Here is a 23,914-nt window from a genome sequence, read left to right on the forward strand (position 1 = left end):
AATTTCATCCCATTCTTAAGTGATTTTTGTTATTTTTTTCATTTCTCTTCCTTACCAAATGAAATTGAAGCTCCCTGTCTAACTAAGTGCTTACCTAAAATGATACGAGTTTAACTGTGGGGCTGTTTAGACTTTGCTTAACATAAGGAAGGCAATGATTGTATTCTGTACTTGGTTTATTGTTTCAAGTAATGTTGACAGTGGTTGTGACTGTAGATATTTTGTAGGGTAATAGAACGGCACCTAGATTTCTTCCACTAACTGGACATGGATGTGTTGAAAAACTACTCAAATTCTCATGCCAGGTGGTAAATCAAGCTTAAAAATGCTTGGAAAATATATTCAGGGATCTGGATCTTATGTTGTGTGATCTGGGAGGGGGACTGCAGCCTTGGAGTAGAAATGCAATGGAAAACACATTCCTCAGTGGGGGAAGGCCTTCAGAAATTAGCTTATCCTGATCAACTGAGGATAAATCCAACAGACAGGGAAAAGCTCTGAGGAGGTTAGAATGGGAATATCACAGATCGAGAGCATAGTTTGAAAATATCTTGAGTAAAAACAGTATGCAAATTCTTTAATAGTGCCTAGAAATCAAGGGCCTGATTAATATATTCTCCTGTAGCAAAGTTCTCCTCATTACACCATGAATAGACATAATTTTGTCCACAGGAATTCTGAATAGCAATATTTAGGCATTGAAGGAATTCTGTGCATTTCTCCTCCTTCTCCTTTTAACCCAATGCCAGCAGCAGCTTTTGCTTCCTTCTTATCCCATCTCCAAAGTATCTTTCTTCCCTTTGCGGAAAAAGATTAACAGAGAAATACTATAAGGCTTGATACTAAGCTGTATGGCTTTTTTCAGGAAACCACTGAATTCCTTTCTATCCCTTCTAGGAATGAAGGCCAGAAATTTATCGCAGAGCAACATTAATATAAGAGTATTTAAGGATTTAAATAAATAAACTTTAATAAACTTATATTTTCGGCACAGAACAGATGGTGTTTGACAGACCTGCCTGAAGCTATGTAACATCACATGCCATGATATTTATTTTTCAATAATGTGATTTACTAAACAAATATCTACTTCTTTGAAATCAAACAGTGAAGAAGGGGTTTTGTGTACAGATGAAAAGGCAGTAGCCATTTTATAAGTAACAGGTTAAACTTCCTGCATAAGTAAAAATATTGCGTGGCATGGAAGAAGTGTCTCTTCAACTTCGTCTGTATTCACATGTGTTAATAAAATATTTCCATTGAGAGAGCTTGACTGGATCTCTGCCCACTTGATTTAGTAGCCTGTTTTCCAGCACAGACTGGTTCATGCCATTTAGCATCTCAAACAGCATGTAGGCATGATTCAGGCAATTGCACAGAGCAGGGAGTTATTCAGTAAGCAGTATAGAACAGGCTTTTCTCTAGTTTGGAGAGAGAAGGGACTGGCCAGATGGATACTGACAGTCAGTGTTGTGTGGCCTAAGGGTCACAGAAGGGTTTCCAGTTGTCTTGCATTTCACAATAGGATATACCTTGGGGTCAACTGTTTATGTAATTGAAAACTAGAACAAGAAACTTGCAGGATAAATTTGAAGCGAGGCTTAGGAGAGATGCTAGATGTATCATGGGCCTTCTCCCAGTGCTAGTTTCCTCCTATGAGCAATAAAACCCACCGAGGTTTGGAACCTAAATTACAAACTTTTAAGTCAATCTCAGAATTCCTATTTTTTTTCCAAGTACTATTTAAGGAATGTCAGGAGCCTTTGCTCCTAAACAGCGCAGGTTATCAGATGCCTGGTTTATTCAGTGTTATTGTATCCCATAGCTGACTAGCCTGGAAGAAGTCCCAACTTTCTATTCGGGACAATTTTCTGACCAACAATAATGGGTGCCAGGCATTAAGTGCTTGACCTTACATGATGATGGGAGCACAAAATACGTTTGCCCTGCATGAGGTCAGTGAAGGAAAATTGTGAACTAGTTATTTTGTTTGAGAGCTTTAAAACACCACCCTGATCTAGCCTTAAGGGTCACAACCTTTGCTGTTTGATGATTCTTATTGTATTAATGCTCACTGCAATTTGAACTTTAGCAAATTATTCCCTGATTTTATTTTAAACAAAAAATAAATTATCTTTGCCCTAGCAAAAAAATGTCTTAAAACATTTTGCGTGGTTATGTATCTTTCTAAGCCACCGCATTAAAGATTAAACAGTGAGAAGGAAGAGAAGAATTTAAACAATATTAAAGAAATCTAATTATTTGACCGGGAAAATAAAACATCCCAAAACACTAATGTCACCAAGGAGACTTGGTTCAGCTAGTACATAGCACACAGCTAGAGCAAATGAAAGTTTTCTTAGAATACAGCTTTGTAGTCTAACACACCAGGAACCTGGCTGAGACTAGCTCATTTGGCACTCCCTGTTGTACCATTTCAACAGTTAAGAGAGACTTTCTATACCAAACTTGTCTGCCTCACTTTTATTGTGAAAATGAGTTTTTCAGCTTGAAAAACTACAGATTGTGTGCGCATATGACAGCTACTGGCTTGGACAAAATACCGGGATCTGAATTCAGGACATCAAAACCCAAAAGCATACAGTGACATTGCTTAGGCTAAAGAGCTGCAGTTCTTCAGCTGGGGACCAGAAGAACTCAGTCAAAGTATGAACACAAGAAAAGCGAGATAAAAATATCAGCGGGTTACACAGATGCCTCCTCTTGTATCATAGCAAATGCTCTCTCTGTTTTCTGGTGTCAATTTGTACAATTAACTCCAGAATTTGTAATAGATTCGTTTTAAAAAACTAAGAGGTAAATTTATGGTTTTTATGTTTGAATTTCCAAATTAAAAAAAAGGCATGGGTTTTACAGATTCTAAATGATCATAAATATATAGGCCTCATATCATAATTAGAAGTACAGACAGTAATAGAAAGCAGTCATTCTCTGCAATGAATGCTTCAAGCACAAGGCTAGAACACAGGCCGCTTGCCAACGTGGCCATGTAGGGCTGATAACAGTGCTGTGCGTTTCTGAAATCATTATTGAAAGGGTATGTTTAATCCCCATCCTACCCCAAAAGTGACTTCTCAATAGTTTCCAGAAATGTATGCTATTAGGCTCAGCTGGAAATAGAAAATTGCTCTTAATCATATGCAAGGAACAATTCTAAATAGGAGTACTTGAAAACAGCATTGGGAAGGAAAAAGTACTGCCAAAAGAATGGAAGATCATTTTGATTCTTGATGAAAAGCTATCAAACAGAGTTCAGTGTGGCAAGAGATGTGACAAATCTTCAGAGAAGCAGTTTTCTCCTAAGAGAAAGGTAGCACAGCTAACAAAGTCACTCAATGCTTTTTGTACCACTGAACCTAAAAAATATGGGGTTTCATTGGTTATGAGCCACAAAAAAGATTTTTTTCACTCTTTTTAATCTTTGTGAGGATTTTTGCTTTGAGGCTTCCTGCAGGAAAGTCTTTTAAGTGGAATTCTTCTTTATACTGCACTTAACGTCTGCCAATATGAGTCCTGTTACAGGCATAGGGACCATTTTTCTTCTGTCCTCAAGCTGTGTTGCTGCTTATTATCATGTTTAACATTCCCAGTGCCTGGCAGGATGGAGATTAGAAACTCTTAACATTTGTTTTATAGTGAAAGGTTTTGCCAGATTTTTGGAGTATAGGCTAAAATATATGTACATTATTTATTGGTGAACTCCCCAGTGAGTCACCTTAATCTTTCTTGCTATCATTTTAGGATTGGTTTAAAATAATCTGCTATGCCCCCCACACATAAACATGTTAAAAACATTATATTGGAAATAATAACTTGATGGAAGCAAACAAGAAGAGATGCACAGATTTGCTTTTATAAATCTGTATTGTTGGTTTGGGTTTTCTTGTTAAAGTGTGTATTTTCTGGAGTATTTTTCTCTAACTCCAAAATATTCATGTTTTAACAGACTGGAAGGAAGGAGAAAGGAGACCCTCTCAACATTGCTATTGACAAGATGACCAAGAAAACACGAGACCTTCGAAGACAGGTAACATATGCCTTTTATAATGATTTTCCGAGGAAGTCATTGCTTTTCAACTTCAGACTGTTTTTGCTACCTGGAGAGGTATAAAAAATTTATGTCCTTATTTAGAAATGACACTACATTACACATGACATTAAGAAAAGGAGTAGTATTTCCTGAGCCAAAAAATAGTGAGACTGAAACACATTCCACGTATAGTCCCCAGTGGTCTCAGTATGTGGGAGGGTAGGCAGATTGGCCAGACCTTCACTGCCTTTGCAGCCCAGCAACCCATCATAAAAACACTGGCATATGTGCTTATTTGTATTTATTTGAATACTCTTATGAAATAACAGGAATGATCAGAATATGAAAGAGTTTGTAAAAGCAGAATATTTTCAAAGAAAAATTCTAAAGTTTCATATTAAATAAAGATCCTAAGAATATAAGAAGCTTGATAAAGACCAGGTTGCCCAAAGAGGTAGAAGATGCCCCAGACCTGGAAATATTCAAGCCCAGGCTTGATGGAGCACTGAACATCCCAATCTAGTTCATGTCCCAACTCATTGCAGGGGAGTTGGACTAGATGACTTTCAAAGATTCCTCCAATCCAAACTATTCTATAATTCCATGAGTACTTGCAAAGCATGGTTTAAACCATATAGGTTGACTTTTTTGTGTTACGTTTATCATTGTGTTTGGTAATAAGACTGAGAGATTTGTTCAGAAAATTTGAGTTGGAAACAAATAGAAGGGACATTGTCAAAGGGGAGAAGTCCTCTGTAGGTTTCTCTATGTACCTTGCCAATCAAAGGTTACCTCTATGAAAGTGATCTAAAATCCACAAGTACACAAGACCAAGTAAAGACTTAAATATACCTTCAGATGCCTGTTTGCAACGTGATAGTTTCAGAAAGAGTGGCCCCTTATAGGCATTTTGAAATCATTGCTCTACACTGCTAAAACCCAGCCCATTTCATCTCTTCCTTAACCTTCAGCAGACGTGTTTAGGATCATATTCTCAGGCCTTATTTCTGAAATAAAAAATGATATTGCAATGGACTTGCAGACAATATGAATCATTGTCTCTCCTGTATAAAACCTAGAATCACATCTGTTGCTTAGCTAATCACAGAAGAAAGATCTCTGCTGTTCTGACCTCCAAATTTGTGGGATCCTAGGTTCTGCAGTGGAGTTTGTACCATGTGTTGCCTCCCACCTCTGTTCTTATTGCTTGAAGGAAGTAGCAGACTAACACAGGAGTTGCTGTTCTGTGTGAGGCTCTCAGCAGTTGCCTGAATTACTCATCTCTAAAGCCAAATTTACTCTGAAACGTGATATAAAAATGGCACCTTTCTTAATAAACTGTCTGCTTCTCATGTATATTCAGCCCCAAGGGTGTTGAATTCAACCTCAGAAAGGTTAGAGCTCTTTATGTGGGTAAAATGAAGAAAATATATAATAGTTTCCTGCTTGGGATGAAGCTTTTAATATAATTTCTGATATTTATGAAAGTTAATCATGTAGGTATAATGTTTATTAAATCGTGGCAGTTGCTAGTAAACTAATCAAGATCAGATCATAATTGTGCTAGGTTTTTGCACAAGCATAGAGGAAGATGGAGTCTGCTTTCATCAACTTGTATTCTGACTATAAATCATTGTTCTTTAGAATCATAATCAGTGTTCTGCTTCATCAAATACATAATCAACAGTATACATTTGCGTGTCTATCCAGACCTGCCTAAATTTCAGAATGTGAAGATGTCAGTGAGGGTTTAGTTTAATGCATCGGTAGAGAGGCTTGAAGATTAAGAAGAAATGAACCACAGTTGAGATTGCAGTGTTATGCTATTTTGGTCTTTCTATTTTGGGCTAAATCATGGGAGAGACAACCAACTTTGAATGCCATAATGCCTTTTGGTTTTAATGATCCCTTTTGAAGCTTGCTCGTCAGATTTAGGAAGCTTAATGTTACCATCATAAAACAATCTACAAAATATGTTTTGGTAATGAAGAAGGTATATATATTTCATTTGGTAGTCAGGCTCCCTTGTGAAGCTTCAGTAGTCAACCATCTAAGACTGATTTTTCTTTCTGTCCATGGGTTACATAGCTCTTTATTCCTGAGATTTTATTCTATTAGCTACAGAACACACAGACATGTGAAATGATTGTGGATGGGATACAAGGTGCTAAAATTCCCTTCCATGATTTACGGGCACATCCATATTTCCTATTCTAATGGAATTACACCTTTTATACTCATCATTTAACCTCTCATGGGCATTGGAAAACTAATGTGGACATCTAATTATGTATCTTAATATAAACTGCCAGTAAGAACATCAACCTAAGTCAGACTGAACGAGTTCTTGGAAGCAGACAAGTCTCACCAGCCATTAGCTTTCCGCTGCCATTTCTTACTTGCTTTTGAACAATTTTGATAAAGCACAGATTTCTGTGTCTGATAATAACTTGTGCCAATTGGAAGGATATGGGGTCTTTTTTCCCCCTGGTACACAAGTCTGTCACACAAAAAAATAAATAAGTAAAAAGGGAAAACCACAAACCTAAAAGCTAAACAATAGCATATTTCATTGTGTAGTACAGGAAGTTATATCAGCAGCAGGGTACTTGTTGATGCCCGTTATTTTCTTTCTTTGTTTTACCTCTATAGGGAAGAATAAAGATACTAAACATATAGTTTAAATACTAAAGCTAGTCATAAAGCAGCACGCATACACAGGATCCCCAGCATTGCAGCTCTGCTGTGACATTGAAGTAAAGATAAGCAGGAAGGACACACCAAAGAGTTTGGCTGACATACAGACTGGATGCCTAGTGAGGACCAACATGTTTATAGATCATTTGGAGTTGTATGAGCAGGGCACCAGCTGTTCTGCTGTCACCACCACTGGTGGCCCACCTGTTAGTGCTGCTGCCTCCTGCCCTGCTGCCATTGTCTCTTTGCCTTGTGTCATGTTCCAGTTGAGCAGTTGAGCTTGTTCAGGCTGTATTAGCCAGTCGGTTTCCCTGCAAGGTATAATAACCAAAGCCATTAGTTTTCTCTTTAAAAGCAGATATCTGTACTTCTATTCATTTTAACAGAGCAGCCTGCCTGCAGTATTCTTCACAGTCGATTGAAATCAAATAATTCTTCATTCTTGTCCATTCAAGCCAGACTAATGCTTCATGTGCCTCCAAGTGGAAGGAGCTGTAAAGACATAGGAAGATTCTTTACTAGTGATTCTCAGTTTATACTGGAAATGATGCTCTCATGCAGCTGTTAAGGAGAATTCATTCACCTGCTGGTTGGTTTATGTCGTTGCTAAAGCTACTTAGGAATACTGTATGAAATAAATGCTGAACAGAAAAGTTTCACTTTGTTTGAAACTGAAAATCATCAGGAATTAGCCAGAAATTGAATCTGAAAATAATTTTTTAAAATTCAAAATTCACATTTGGATTTTTTTCAGTAGTTTCAGATGTTCATTTTGAAAACTTAGCTGTTAATTTTAGCTTAGCATTGCAAATACAAATAAATATAAATATAAATATAAATAAACATATAAATATACATTTAAAAATGCATTTAAATATAAATTTAAATATAAGTGCAGATATAAATATGAATATTTTTGTGAATATAATTAAATATTAACAAATAAAACCAAATTCTCAGAATTTTCAAGAAAGTTTTCTATTGTTTTAAGACATTTTGATAATTTAAAATTTTCAGGTTTCATTCTAATTGACAAGAAAGCAAAAAAATTAATCTTACAGCTGGATTTCTGTTTCTCTTTGCAGTTTTATGCAGCAAAACTTTATTGCAAAATATTTTAATAGGACCTGTGAAGTAGAAAGTTCAGAAATAACTGCATTACCATTTGCATTTTGCCAAATACTTTTAATGTTCAGACTGATGCACTGGGCTTTTGTTTTAATGGAATGGATGTCTAACAGAAATTAATACTATTGTTAGATGTCTGAGTCTAAGTGTGCAGTGTCAAAAGGCTTTTTTTTCCATCTGGTTGTTGTTTAGTGGCCTTAGACAATGTGTTCTTGGGTGCAGTCCAGTTCAACCTTCTGAGCAAATACCACAAAATAGCATCAGCATTGTATTATTAGGCATATACAGTTGGTAGCTAGGGCAGTGATTTTGAGTATGGAAAGCTGTCATCATTTCTGGACTCGAAGAACTGTGCTTGATCTCATGGCGAGATGAATTCTTGACACCATTCTCTGAGGCAAAACATTCTGATTTACCATTTCTTTTTGTCAAAAAAATGTCTTTTTCTCAGATTGCCTTTCCCAAAGGCAAATCTCTGAGGAATACATATTGTGTAATCACAGGACTGAAAAACAGGATTGCAGCCACCTGAATTAATGAAGCCTTCCTTTGTATAGCATTGTACCGTCTTTATAAGGCTTTCTATAGCAATAATGTCAGGTCCTTCCTATGGTCTCTGATTTTCAGGTTTATTTCTGATTTATTCTTTTTTTCTTGCATCTCTCCTTCTCTCTGCTGCTTCCTCATCTGCTGTAGCTCACTTCCAGGCTGGTTGGTGAGATGCAGGAAGATGTGAAGCTGGTTTTAGCATCTGCTCTGCCAAGTGGCCAGCTGGTACCCACATGGGGGTCAGACAGCTGGTACCTATGTTGGTACACTGGCCAGCCAGCAGCTGAGTTCTCATAACAAATTTACCTCCATAGGACTCTAATTCAGGTCACTGTTGCCCTACCCAGACAGTTTATCATCAGACTCAAGCTATTTAGCATCCTCAAGACCTTTTCTGTTTGTCAGACTGTTTTAAAGTTGGCCAATACTTTAAAACGTATTTTAAAGAATTGATGGAATTTCTGTAGTAAGCCTCATTTCCTCAGAAAATCAGTCCAGAGACAAAAGCCTTTGTGATCAAGACATGGTGCAGTATCCTTCAGTATGCTCTCTGCAGTGACATGGTGCTTGTTTTCCCATATGATCTTCTAAGAATGGGTTTCAGGTGTAGCTGTGGTTTGTCCTTGCTATTGATTCTTTAATTGCATCTGCTTTGTAGGCTGAAAGCTGGAAGATAGGCACTTCCATGATTTCTGTATAGGTTTGAATGAGTTGTCTCCCTCTTTCTTACAAATATTGATGGAGGTTAGAATATTGATTCTTTCTTCTAAGTGCCTGCTTTTTCCCAATAGCCATTACTAGCACCCTATGAGTGCTGACACACTTTTGGGTATTCAGGATTAGATTCAGCCATTTGGGCATAAACTAGTATTCATAATGCTTGTGCTAGCATGTCTTTCTACAAGCCACACACTCAGACTTGTTCAGTTACACTTTGCAGCAGCCAAATTAAATATATATATATATGTCATATTTGCCCTTTTTATACCTCTAATCAATTCTTTATTTATCATGTAGTTAGTACATCCTTTCACATGACCCTTATGTATTTTTGATTGGTCATTTTCATACCTTTGTAAGACACCTGGTGGACTATAGATATGGTATTCATTAGTCTGTTATCAGTCATATCCACTAGCATACCTCCCTTCAATTGCACAGCTACAATTACTATACTCCTTACCTTTGTCCTTGTACTGTTTCAGTAGCTATGTGAGACTATAAGTCAAACTTTCAAAAGTTAAAGGTCGATGAGACAAACATCTGTAATTTACTTATATATTTGTAATTATGTAAATTTGACAAAAGAAAGATCTTGGGAAGAACTTCTTGATCATCCTCAGTTTTTACCTACTTCATAGGTCTCTGAAAGTACTTACAATTCCATATACTTTTGCTAATATGGGTTACAGCAGTTTGAATTAGATAACAGGCTTCGTAATGTTCTTCAGCTTATTTGTCGTATCTTTTTTCCTAGCTCTTGAAAGGCAGCGTATCTCCATTTGCTCTTTATATCAGTCACTTCCACATAGATTAAGTTGTATCAGTGCTGTTTATGAATGCTATTTGCGGTAAACCCAAAAATGTTTAGCACTTTGAAACCTGCCAAAAACTGACATGGACTCTAGCAAGACTCTCAGAATAAAAGACATTAATATTAGCTCATACAATTAGACTAAGGGGACACCTAAAGCTTAAAAAAAAAAGTGTTCTATTGGAACACATTTTTATCACAGCTTATCCATACAATGCAAACTGTATTGTGGCTAGGCACTTACATAATAATGATTTCAGGGTCTGGACTTAAATTTCTCTCTAAGTATATGCAGAGCTTGTTTCTTTGCAGTATGTGAATGCTTTGAGGAAAAAATGGGACCCCCTCCAAAAGAGGAAATTTTATCATTATCATTTTGCAGCCAAGGTACTGTCACATATACAGACCAGATGACTTGTCAAGTGCTGTAGGGAGAGCCAGTGGCACCTAGGAATTCAATCTTGCTACCCTGAATTGTCATATACTGAATTCATTCTTTTTTTTATCCTTTCTCCCTTCTACAATTCTCTTGAAGACAAGAGTTATTATCCAGTTTTAGAAGAATGATCTGAAACACAGAAAAGTGAAGTTGCCTCTGAAGGTGACTCTGCCCTCAACTTATGTATTCTGTTTGTACCAACTATAAGAGGTACACAGCATCTGTATGTTACAATAGAAGCCTAAGGGAAGTATGAGTGCTCAGAAAGCAAAACAAGACCAAGATCTTCAGAAGAAAACAGTAACTCAATTCTAATCAAACTTAATAGATATTAAATAACCAACTCCTTTCAGCTTCTTCAAGAAGCTGAACAGCACACCCAAAGAAATAAAAACATATTGAGGGGATGGAGAGGGGGGGAGAATCCTGAGAATTCACTCCAGCTGATGTCAACTTAGGAAATTGGGTGATAATATAAAGAAACTGGTTTTCCTTTAATCTCCTATATGATCAAGAGAGAGCTCACCTTCAGAGGCTGGTTTGGGCTTTCAAGGATGCATTTTGCAAAAGCTCTTTTTTCTTTATGTGTAGAGTTTTATGAAGAGTCTGCTTCCTAATTTAGGTGCCAAAAGGATAGAAGCCTAAAGGTAGGTTTATGTGGATAGTCCCTTTACTTTCAAGCTATAAAACCAATCAACACTGCAATAGGTGTATTTCTAGGAGGGCTGGGGAAGCAAATTCTGACTCTCATTAGTGTAAAAGTAAGTTCTGAAGTTGCAGACAGGGCACTAGTTAAGGTTTTAAATCCTAAAGGTGACTTTTCTTAATTCAAGATCTGTATAATTTAAAGAGGGCTAAAAACAGAGAGAGAACAGGCCATGGATCTTACTAGCTTGCATAACACTGTGAGAATTTGTGAGAGGGATTATAAAGTATTTTGAAGATGCAAATCCTCATGCAAGTGTTAAGGAGTAGCAGAATATCCAAGAAGGTTCAGTCCTGCATGAATATTTACTTAAGTTTTATTTTGAGAAGGCAAATTTGAGCAAGGTCATACTTAAATAGATGACCCACAGGAATCTTGCTAAGGTTGTGCTATATTGTCATAGCAGGGGGTTGTAACTAGATGATCTTTAAGGTCCCTTCCAACCTAAACCAGTCTATGACGTACCAGTTGTTCACAAGGGAAAGAGTGGTGTGATTCATGATATTGCCCCATTCTGTTGCATGAAAATACTTCTTGTCAAAACACTGGCGTTTTTTAAAGTGAGCCAGCCATAAGTCAGTCTAAATGTCTTTGAACCTAAGGCCATCTGTGGCCTTAGAAACTCATCACATGTTACTTGTTCCTCATTAGGTTATGGCTTCACCTGCAATGACTCTGGTGCTCTTGATTATGGAAATCTGGAAGCTGGCTTCCTGAAAGCAATCCACCAAATGCTAATACAGATTTATTTCTGTGCCAGCTCTGCATGTGTCTTTCTTGTATTCACTTACTACGGGTGTGCTGTGTTGCGTATTCATCAGTGCTTCTTCACTAGGTTTCTCTAGCAGCTTGTACAAAGATATTAGACAGGAGTTGTGTGTAATACTGGCTTATAAAGCAGAGATAATAAAGCTCCCCTTTATCAATTCCTCTACTCTTTCAGCTTTCACTGAATTCATAGACACTCCTTAAAACCACAGAAGTAAACTTGCTCTGAACTTCACCAGCTTGAACTGAAAGAACTGTAAACCCCCAGGGTTGCTGCTCAATAGAACGACCACTTTTTGTCTGCTCCATTGCTAGATCAACTGGTTTATTTACTTTAGCAAAGGATTTTTAGACAAGTGTCTACAAATCTGATCTAAAAAACTTAGAGGCAATGAACTGTTATTTAAATTGCAGTTAATTGTGATTTTGACTTGAACTTACTTGAATGCACATGTCTTCATGTCCCTCAAAAAACATTTCTTCTGGATGTTTATCGCTGTGACATTGAGGTTTTTATGGTGCTCAGAAGTGCTTCAGAGGAAATGGAGAGTGGTTTAATACTGCTGATTTACTCTTTCAGGTCTGCAGTAATTTCCTTGCTGCCTAATTATAAGGCTTGGTTTAATTTACTCTACACATAATGTTTACTGATGCACATATGGTGCTCTATTTCAGGAAACCAGACCCATATCAGGTAGTTTTGTGTAAGGCTACAGTGTGTAACATTTTCATCAAATGAAGGGAACTTTGATCTGTGACATGATACTTAGGATGGATTATTTTTGTCTGGCAAAATCCAAAGAGTATAGTAGCTATAGCTGGTTTTGAAATGGGAACACAACTGATTGTTGTGAGCACAGAGGGTTGGCTGTTCCAAGTGCCTTGTGAGGAATTATGAGGCAAATCTCAGTAACAGCCATACGTTGTGTTAGATCACTGCACATAGTTTGTCTATTATTCCTCAAATAATGAGTCTTCATAAAAGCTGACATATTTCAACAAATCTTTGTCCTCACTCCAGGAGCTTTAGAAGATGCACGGCTCTGTAATCACTGCAGAGGAGTAAGTATGGAGCTTTTAAAGCTCCTTTTTAAGGAGAGGCATGGTAAATGAGGGAGAATCTCAACTACAAAACCACAACCCCCAAAACTATTACAAGACATTTGTTGGTAATACTTTTACATAAAGAAGCTTTCCCCATTCTGTAGTGTCAGCTAGAGAATGACCTGCAGTCACATCAGGTAAAGAAACTTATAGAAGTTCGTAAATACAGCTTCAAATATTGGTGTTAATTATCAATGATGCAATAGCATTAGGTAGGGAGCACTATAAATAGCAAACAGTCTTTTTCCAAAGGCTTCTATAATTCTGTTCTCTTAATGCATTTATGAGCAATGGAGAAGAAAATAAAATTTAATTTTCAGATGGGATTTCAAGATTGCATTTTTTTCTTAATTGACATTAATTTTGTTCTGTAACACTATTTCTAAAGTATTATTAAATCGCATTACTGTTATTTGTTATTAAGCAACCAGCAACATAAAAAGTGTTGGTTTCAGATTTTGACTTGCAGCAATTGCTTCAAAAGAGAAGAAAACAAAATAAAATGAAAATAAAACTGGAATAAAGCAAAAAACACAAACCAGAACTCACTGCAGGAAGGGCTTTTTTGAAGGTATGGATAACATTTGATAGTGTCAGGTTTCAATCATCTCTGTCCATGGGGTGGGATCGCTTTGTGACTTTGAGTGACTCTTGGAAAGGATCATGAGAAATTCATTTCTGCAAAAAACAGTTTTTGACCTTGTTTCAGCAGTTGTCTGGAACTCCAGGTTTACCAAAGACAGCTGACATCAGCTTTCAATGGGAGTAAATGTCTTGGTTTTAGAGAAGCTGGCGATAATATTTAGTATGCCAGCCTGGTCCTACAGCTGGGATAGGTGGGAATGCAAGTTGGACATGCGTAACACTTACCCTATTAACCTTCCAAAGCTTATTGGATCAAACTGGTTTTAAGTGAAGGTAATTTCATGAAGGGTTTTCATAGTCAACTTCCTTCCCATTTGTGAGCAAATAGCTATTTAACCTCTCCAAAACAGTTTTGTTCCTGTTTTCTTTAATTACCATATTTATAAAAAAAACATAAAGCTGCAAAGCCACTCTACCTGGTTTAAATTTCATTTCAAGAGCCTGACACAATACACAAAGATCCATAATGTGTTGTGGTTCTTGGTTTAATCTATGGATGTTTAATCCATTATTTGTATTCCTCCTTGTTACCTTCCTCTTCGACACACCTCCTCTACATTAGACCCTCAAGACTTTCAGTCTTGGTGACATTTGTGACACTATACAGTCAGTTTTCACAACAGTATTTTTCTTCTCTGCTGGAGTAATATCCTACAGCCTTTGCCATCTTTGTTCCTACATGTAATATCCTGTTCTTCATCCTTCCATACTCTCCCTGTCTCAGCTCTACCCTTCTAGGTCATACAGAATGTGAAGATTAATCACTCTCTTTCACTTCTGAATTATTTTGACTTCACTATTCTTTCCACTCACTATTCAGTCCCTACCTGGTCTTCTGTCCTGTCTTTCCATCACTTTTTGGTGACAATCTCTGTATTATCCTCTATCTTTTAATGATCTTAAAAATATTTGGTACTATCCCAGCATTCCAATCAGCACTGGGATTTTATTGTTCTATCCAGACATGAAACAAAGCAGACTTCTTGTCCCGACAGTATTTATATGTTTGGGGGGGTATGTGGATGTCTGGCCTCCAAGCTTGCACATTTTTCTCTATGTACCTACACTAATGTTAGCAAGCCTGAGGCTTGCTCTTGCTGAAAAATGTTGTTTTTTTAAAGGCAGTATAAAATTTCTAGGTCACAAAACTTGAGAAACCACTCCCCTGCTCTCCCCACCCCCCAAAAAAACGCCGTTAAATCAATGGGGATAAAGTACCTAAGTACTTGGTACCTAGGTGGTTCAGTGCTTCTGGCCATATAGTGTTTTGAGGAATCCATTGTAGTGACGTATGACCAGGAGGAATATTTTATCATGTGTGTCTTATGCTCTTTCAAATTTCTGGCCAAAAGTTGACACTCCAAGTTGCTTTCTATTAGTAAATTCTTCTCTAGTCTTTTCCTGACTAGAGAATTTTCTTTTTAGAGAGAAAAAAGCTTACACACACAGAAAAATATATGAAGAACTATGATCAGTCTTTGTATTGTAACAGCATTTCTTCCTAGTTTTTTGTCTTAGCTCAAATCTTAAATATATTTAGGTAGTTTGGATGTCCAAATGTGATGCATGCTTTCAATGTTAATCATTTTGCTGTTTAATCTACCAAGACAATTGATGTCATTATCATCCATATCCTCCAGTCTGTCATTTTTTGGTTGCATCTTCAGGGGTTCTAGTGTGCAGAATCGACTGAGCCTTTCTCTTTAACATTAAACTGCAGTAGCTTCTTATGGTCACTGTCTTATTCTCCAGAACTCAATTTCACAGCATATTAGAGGAGAGACACTTTAACTGCAATGGAAAACAGCTTTATTTTCATCTATTTCAATTAAATTAACACCTGTTTCTGAGTGCTCTGCAGGTGCAAACTAGAGTTGGGTTCAGCTTGTAATGCACTTTCAATAGCAAATGGTGAATAAGGTGCTCCTTGGTAAACTTTTGTTACAGATAGCTTTATACTGCCAGTCTTTATAAAGTTTAACAATCTGTTAGAGTCATTAATCTCCTGCTGTGACTTTACATTCCAGTGTCAGGATTAGACATTCAATTCTGACTAGACTGTTAGTAGCGCTGAGACATTTTGGTTCTAAAATTGTTATATAGCCATGGAAAACATCATTTCAGTGGGCAGTTTAACCTCTCTGAGCTCAATTATAGCTGCGAACTGACAATGATAAACCAGCCCTAAATAGTGCTTAGAACAGTAGAACATGATGCTATCAAAACCAGCAACTGACTGCACCATAAACTGACTAAATTGACTGAACTGGAAAGACATAAAATCTGCCTTGTGCTACACCATTCATACTTCTAAAAATATTTGCAGGTCTGGATGTTTTCCTTTTATATCTTTATGTTGGTCTGGCAAACCTATTATTCTTTAGCTATATGTTAATTAATAACATTTTCTCCATAACAAAATGAATTAAGCAAGACCTTTATTTAATGTGCTTTATCCTCTAAGAAATGGAGTTTCATGTAGTGGCAACTACCCACACCTTTGAAGTCACCTCTAGTTTAAAAAATCAGTAGGGACAAAAAAACCCTAAAGCATTATCTTATGAGTAATAGTTTGTGTCATAATATTTACATCAGAATGCAGGTTAAATTAAGGCATTGCAAAGACATTTGTTAATATACGTATGTGCAGAGTCTCATGCTGGTTTTAGAATAAAACTCAATGTGGGTTTGCTGCGTGTTTTATGACCATTTAAATTCAAGTCACAGACTTCTCCCATTCCCTTCTAAACTGATGTTACCTCTACAAAACAGTAAAATATCCCAATGCATAAGCCATCGCTTTGACTGGACTTTGTTGCAGTATGCAGAGGGGCATACAAGATTAGTTTTCCAGTAGTTATTTACCTTGATGAATAGCCCTATTTGGATCAAATAGACTGGTAATGGTGAGCTAATACTTTTAAATGTCTTGTCTTGTGCTATTAATATTACCTTGTCATGTATCCATTTGAGTTGTTGGATGAATGTCTTATGTTCATACTCCTGTCACATTTAACAAATGACTTTGTCAACTCATTCTTTACAGCTTCTGGTGAAGGATAGCAAAATTTGTGGTCTCCTGTGTATATAAAAACCATTTACTGTACCTTTCAACTTCAATGCAAAGGCATCCTAAAACTCGGATAATCAATTTCCAACAAAATTATAGTGCGTGTTTACAAAAGGGGTCAGAAATATGCTACTGACATCTATGATTAACACAGCAAAGGGAAACAGAATTTGTTAATTTTATATTTATCAAAAGTGACAGTCAGAATTCAGGGTTTTTTTCAGCTGCTGCTGCTATGAACCTAAGAAGGTAGCATACAGTTACCATTAGAAACAAGATATCCATTTTATTCACCCATTTTGATTCGGATATAACTCTACTGTATATGTACAATTGTAAACCACAAATTGCTGGTTAGCTGATGCTCTTACTGTCCTTTTTATTGGTTTCTGGTATGTGGTTGTAGATAGAAGGTAATATTGATGAAAATGAGCTGCTTCCTTAAACATCATGAGACTTTTCTCACAGTTCCATGGGCATATTGTTATAATGAGATCTATTATACCACATCAACCTTGATTAAAAATTGAATTGCTTGTTCACTGAACACAACCCTTTGAAATAAACACCTTCTCACGGAATGACATAAACAGGAAAATGTCAGTATTCATTTAACACTTTATCAATGCAGGAGATAGTAGGTTTTATTAATGTGTATTGAACTCAAGGAAGTGGATTTTTAAGGCTTCTTCTTTTTTTAAAAAAAAAAAGCCTAATAATTTTTTTTAAGGCTTTTTCCCTGAGAATGAGATGGAAACTGCATGGGGTTGTTTTAAACATTTGTGTGAAAACACTGCCATTTGGCCTATTTTGGTACAGTAGGCTTCCAAAAATCAAACTGTAGGTACCAAAGTGAAGCATCTAACTTGGAAGCAGTTTCCTAGCAAGCACTGGGAAATGGACATCTACAAAAGGAGATGAAGCAAGCACAAGACAAACCCTCTCTGGCAATATCTTTCCTTTAATGCTGGCTATAGATGAAATCTTTCATTTAGTAGGGAATGAGTGATATACATAGTGATTGGAAATCTATCAGCTATATGATGCAAAGTGCTGTGCTGGTGCCCGGTTCTCTGACACTTCACATCTTACTGTATTTTCTTTTTGTGCAATGCTTTGATATACTTGGAGCAATATTAGTGTTTATCTGTGTACTGAGATGGTACTTATGAAAACTATTCATGGATCAGGATCTCATTGTGTGAGATGCTATGTAAACAGTCCCAAAGGCCAGTGTGAAAGAGCTTTCAATATTAAGAATAAAATAAGGGTCAGCAAGCGGATATCTGCGGATTGCAAGAAAAAGACAGTACAAGGTGATAATGTAATAGGTAGCAGCAACCACACACCAGCTTCCTAACTGTTGTCAGGTCTCTTTGATACGTTCTATTTTTTTGTCTCTTCCCCCCCAACCCATTTTTATGGATCACTGTGTTAGCTATTCTGAGTGCCTTTAATCATTCTGAAAGTGGAAAAATACTTTCCAGGTAGAATCTGAGTAGAATTAATTTTAAAGGGGGGTTGAGAATTGCATAACACATTGGCAGCTTTAGTTGTAATAGAAATAAATGAAATACCTCATGAAAACAAATATAGGCTATTTTGCTTGGCTTGTTTTTATTGTACCACTGGGGGATTGGATGGAAATATTCAAAGTTACCTTTCTACTTATTCAAACAGAGCTGACAATTGCTGATCTCGAACAGCAAATGCATCTTGGATCATGTATTTACAGTGCCTAGCAATATACTGTTTTTCAGTATGATTGCGTGTTATGATGACACCTTGTCTAGATAGAGCTTTCTTGTCTGGACTGCAAAATAGAGGAAATTGCCTTTCTTGATGTTTCATCTAACTAAAAATGCATGATTTCAGGAGACTAATGGCTAGCCTGACTTCCAGGCTGAATAGCTCACAGCTTGTGTTTCAGTCTGCAGTTTTTCTTTGTTAACCAAAAAAATTGGAGAAAATACGCTAAAAATGCTTCTGGTCCATAATCCTACAGAGCAATTAAGCTTCGAGGAAAAATTACTTAGAATTTCAGTCATCTTTCTGGCTGTCTTTTGAATTTTAGTGAAGTTTGACATTAATTAGTTAGTATTAACAAGGTAGAGAAGAAGTTAGCGACATCCTTCTAACATTAATACTGTCTCAAACAGATGTTTTTATGAAATAACAGGTGTTTAATCTTCAGTAACTTGTATGGTTGTTGTGTTTTTTTCCTTTGGAATAAATTGTAGTATGTTTTCTAATCTGCATGAAAAATGGCTTAGAAAGGTTTTCTGATTATACCTGTTGGAGGTGCTTGAAAGCGAATATGAACCTCAAGGCATGTGCTAAACAAAATACTTATTATTGCATAGAATACTGTTCAGTGCAGGAATTAGAGAAGGCTTGGAAATATTCAGGCTAATATTTTTAATGGTTGCTTGAAGTTAAGCCCCCTAATCCGTACTTGGCTTTTAAGTGAGCTGAGCTGTTTTTTTTAAAGTAGTGTGCAGCTTTCAATTCTCATCAATTTGCAATGTATTATGTGGTAATCACTGTCATCTTATATAGATCCCCTCAGTCCAGGAGGATTAGATGTATGTCAGCACAAGTCTCAGGAGGGTTTTGTAGAGTCTAGGCCCTGAAGTGTTTGATATTTGTATGCTTGCTGCATATGTATGACTTGAAAGAAAGAAAGTAAGAAAAAGCCAAGCTCCTATACAGTGCTGTGAGATGTAACACATCAATTCTTAAATATAAGTAGCAAATGAGCACAGTAAGAATATGTATTGATAATTCGCCTTTCATTTACTGATCTGCTTTATTTTGTCACAGCTACGGAAGGCAGTAATGGATCATATATCAGATTCATTCCTGGAGACCAATGTCCCATTACTGGTTCTCATTGAGGCTGCAAAAAGCGGTAATGAGAAAGAAGTGAAGGAGTATGCTCAGGTCTTCCGTGAACACGCCAACAAGTTAGTTGAGGTAAGTGACCTTATTGATACATCTAGATTTCCATCTTGCCTATCTAGGAGAGGCAGAAAAAATCATATACTGGCTGAAATGTAAGAGGTAGCATTTCTGGAACACAGGTTTCAGGAGTTTTGGTCAGCTGTATCCCAGTGATTGCACAACAAATGTCTGGATGACTGGCAGAGGGAAGCACGTGCTTAATTTTAGTAATTCATTAAAGCAATTGAGCATGTTAAAATTGCTGTTTCCGTTGTCAAAAGTCACAAGCAACAAACGGTAAATTTCTGTTCAGATTTACTAACAGTAGGATAAATCACAATCTCTATTAAGTAAAAAGACAAATAGCTGCTTCACAGTACTATATGTAGTACTGGCCAAAGGCTGCTCTAGACTTAGCTTATCTGAACTAAAATAGAGCGAAAGCACAGTCTTAAGACTGTTTTACTCTTGAAAGGTCTGTGTTATGTATATATATATATATATATTTACATTCTCTTTCTGAAAAAATATGCTGCGTAAAGGCAACAGGTCATAATTTTAGGTCTTCAGGGGTGATACTGCAATAGCTCTATTCTACCATGAGGAGTACAGAACATGATGATTGAAACCTGGATGCTCATAGAATGGATTTGTAACAAAATAATGATAATATTCATCTTAATTTGCCCTTTTACAGGTCAGAAACGATGAAAAATGCTTGTCTTTCTTGAGGAAAAATATAACTTGGTGATATGCTTGATATCATTATGTGGCACTATTGATTTATCTGTACTAGCATTGTTTTGAAGAATATGTAGCCCCTTTGCAGCATCCTTTCTTTCTGGTCGTGCCATGTGTTTTTTATCAGAGGAAAATACTATTGGGGAACTACTGGTTGGACAAATATTGAATGATAACTTTGAATGGCTTCTGTTGTTAAAATGTACATCATCCTAATTCTCTGGTACCTGAGCTGAAGCAACAAGTAAAGGTTTCTTGGTTACTATTGACAAAAGCTAGACAGATCCCTGACAAAATATGTGTGAGGGGGTATTTTTAGTGGGAATAAGGTGCTGTTCTGTATCATCTTGCTCTTCCTACGTGTAAAACAGAGTCAAGATACCTCATTCAGGGTCTGAGAGTCGGATATTTGCTATACTTGATTTGTAGGCACCCAGGGTTTAGAAGCTCTGGATGTATACTGTACTGAATACCATAAGATTTAATACTTTAATCTGCAAGAGGAGCACAGGACTATCATCAGCTTTGAGTCCTGACCCCTCTGCATTATGCAAAGAGTTGTTATGGCCACCTGGTGACTGGAGCTCCCACCCAAACAATTCTATGATTCTAAATTCAACAAGAAAGTGGTTATAGTTATCTGTCCTAGGGTTTTACAAGCCTAAAAGTACATTAGACTTTAGTCCAAACTAGAGCTTTGTTACTGATTTTGAACATTATGTGGTCATCTTTAGGTACCCCACCAGTAAAACAATGATGATAGATAGTAACAATGTCTTGGCTATAATACCTAGTATTTTTATTCCATTTTGGTTGTTTCAGACTATTAGAAGCAGATCCTTAATTGATTCTTGTATGTCTCTGACAACTGGTACTAGCTTGTTGGTTTATCCTTGCTGTTTTCCAAGGATGGATCTTAGCCTTATATTTCTACGGATTAATCCTGTTTGGGGTAATGAAATATCTTGAAGAAGTTGATTTCTAGTGCAAGTGGAAATTTGAAACCCAAGTTTCAGGTTCAGCAGACTGCATAAGAAAATAAATATTTGGAATAGATTTATGTCCCTTGTGCACTAAATTTTGCAGTTAAAGTAGTTTCATCTTTTTTACTTAATGATGCGCATCGATGTCTTAGCAGATGGGCTTCTATGGTTTTGTGGGTCAAGTATTTTGCAAATAGTAAAATGCGGTTTAAAGATGAGACATAATCAAGTGACTATGAAATGTAAGATTCTTTCCCAGGCACAGGGCCAGAATTCCTTGCTAATATATGCAAACACAGCTCCACTGAAGTTACGTGGAGTTGCACTTGCTTATGTTAGAGGAATTTGGCACCGCAAATTCAATACTGTGAAAAATCCATACTATTAATCATTAATTTTAAAATCAGGATCTGAATTTCTTGAATACTCTACTGAGCTCAATAGAACATCTATCAAAAGGTCAGGAAAAATAATCCTTTTTTTTTTTATATATATATAAAAGCTACATTTTACCATTCTGAGAAAAAAAAAGAATGCATTTCTTGATATTTGATGAATACAAATGGCAACATTTTCTTTGCATAGGCAATATTTTCAAAAACATATGCTGTAAGAATGAAACTTATGGAATACTTAAATCTTCTCTTAAAAGCTATTTTCACTATTCATATGTTTTCCGCTCTGAGTTCTTATCATAATGTTTTCTCTTTTGCCTTTCATTTGACTTGCTACATGTGAGAATAACAACTCAATAATAAGATCTATTATCATAAGATATATTATTATTATTCAATAATAATGAGATGAATTCTCATTTTTCTAGACATACACTGAAACCCAGTTTTGTCTGTGGGTTATGCTGGAAACCCAGAGTAAGGTGTCATCCCATGAATCTTGAGGCCCTTCATGTGTGATACGTACATTTAGAAGCCTTCTTGTCTCAGGCTCCCTCCAGCAGCCCAAGAAGGCAAAGCAGCTCAAGAATGAGACCCAGTTTAACTATAATGTAAATCGTCCAAATGGCTCACATTGTCATACAGGTAGATGAGGTAAAAAATGATAATAAAACAGAATTTAGATGGTACCATTCCAGGCTTGGATGGCTAACTTCTCTTCAAACCGTATTTCAGCAGTCAGCTCTCAACTGTTCTACCTTCTGAAACTGAAGTCAGAGAAGTAATGGGTCCTTTCCAGGTCATGATCTTTACCTCATGAATCCCTGTAATGTTTCTAAAAGATTTATCTCTAGTGGTTGAAAGTCAGTAAATGCCTGAGTTGTATTGCCAGCTTCAAATGTGACCTTGGGAAGTCATTTAACTTCTGCATCCAGGCACCTACATTTTTAGCATAAGGTTAATGACAGATAATTCTAAACCTACCATGCAAAGGCACATGATTGATAAATCAGCTCAGATTTATTCAGTGCATGCATCAAAGCTCTATATGGAGGCTAATTAATTAATTTTTATTATTCTGTTTACTAAAGCTCCCTTGGTTTAACCGTTTACGCCTCTGGACTGTTTCTTGCAAAATTAAATTATCAAGTAAAACCAGTTTTCCTGGGAGATGAAATTCAGCATCCAGCAAACTGAAGAACCGTGATAGTTAGCTGTTTAGTTGCTTTCAATAGGAATCATAGTGTTCATGGTTTAAGTAAGTACCATGAAAATTCAGATGTTAGAGCCTTCTAGTTAAATTAGTGGGTTGGATCACGTTTTCCATTCATCCTCACAAGGATGGAGAAAAGTCTAAGAGAATTATAGTCCAAATTGGGGGGGGATGGCATATTTTTATCGAAGAACTTCCATTATATGGTGATCAGTGAACTTTTACAAGAGTTAAATCCAGTTGCGTTATTCTTCCTTGAAACTTATTTCCAGCAAAATCGGAATGAAGGGGATTTTTGTTCTTTAGCATGAACTCATGCAGCACCATATTTGAAGCAGCTGAAAATCGTCTTTTGAAAAGTGAGTGCCTTACCAATTTTGCATTAATTTTCATGAAGAATTTTGTTAAGCCTGCATGTATCTGAGTTTCATCTCATACAAGCTTAAAGGTTTCTGAAGACACCCAAAATAATCAAAGTTATCTTCTAAGAACACTTGGCTGGTGGAAGAGCTGTGTTAGGCAATGTTTTATGGTGATTAAAATTTGATACAGTGCAATCAAATCAGTAGTACCCCGAGGCCGGATAGTAATTTGTAGCAGATGAAAACTAACTGCAGCATTTCTGTTTCTGTTTTATAGTCCTTTTGTCCATTAGGCTTGCTGGAGTCTTTATTAATTTTCTCATGACCATGTAATTGCCATTTTGAAGAGGATACTGGGCTTAATTTAGGGAGTTTAGGGGGTTGGTGTTTTCTTTTACAATTCCAAGGTAGGGGGGAAGCTGAGTGTTTGAACTTCTTTATAAGATACAATTCAAGCTACCTTTCATTTTCCAAAAACTATTGTTTGTAGCTTCCTAATTCAGACTGATAGTGTGTTTTCCCATCATAAATGTGAAACAGGCTTACACACTGAAGATAAGAAGGAAATAAGCACTGCTAGCATGCA

The 23,914-nt window shown here is 36.6% G+C and overlaps 1 protein-coding gene across 3 annotated transcripts in view; it reads left to right on the forward strand.

Moving 5' to 3' along the window:
* Positions 1-23,914, forward strand: part of CTNNA2 (catenin alpha 2) — a 440,210-nt gene that overhangs the window by 321,142 nt on the left and 95,154 nt on the right. For all 3 annotated transcript variants that reach the window (XM_062640068.1, XM_062640069.1, XM_062640070.1), the window contains 2 exons: positions 3,968-4,048; positions 19,515-19,667. In XM_062640068.1, coding sequence (XP_062496052.1) covers positions 3,968-4,048; positions 19,515-19,667 — 234 coding nt within the window. The remainder of the gene's footprint in view (positions 1-3,967; positions 4,049-19,514; positions 19,668-23,914) is intronic.

This window comes from Pezoporus occidentalis, unplaced genomic scaffold (assembly GCF_034315485.1).
Source record: "Pezoporus occidentalis ecotype Australia unplaced genomic scaffold, CSIRO_AGI_Poc_V1 ctg63, whole genome shotgun sequence".
In the NCBI taxonomy this organism is placed as follows: domain Eukaryota; kingdom Metazoa; phylum Chordata; class Aves; order Psittaciformes; family Psittacidae; genus Pezoporus; species Pezoporus occidentalis.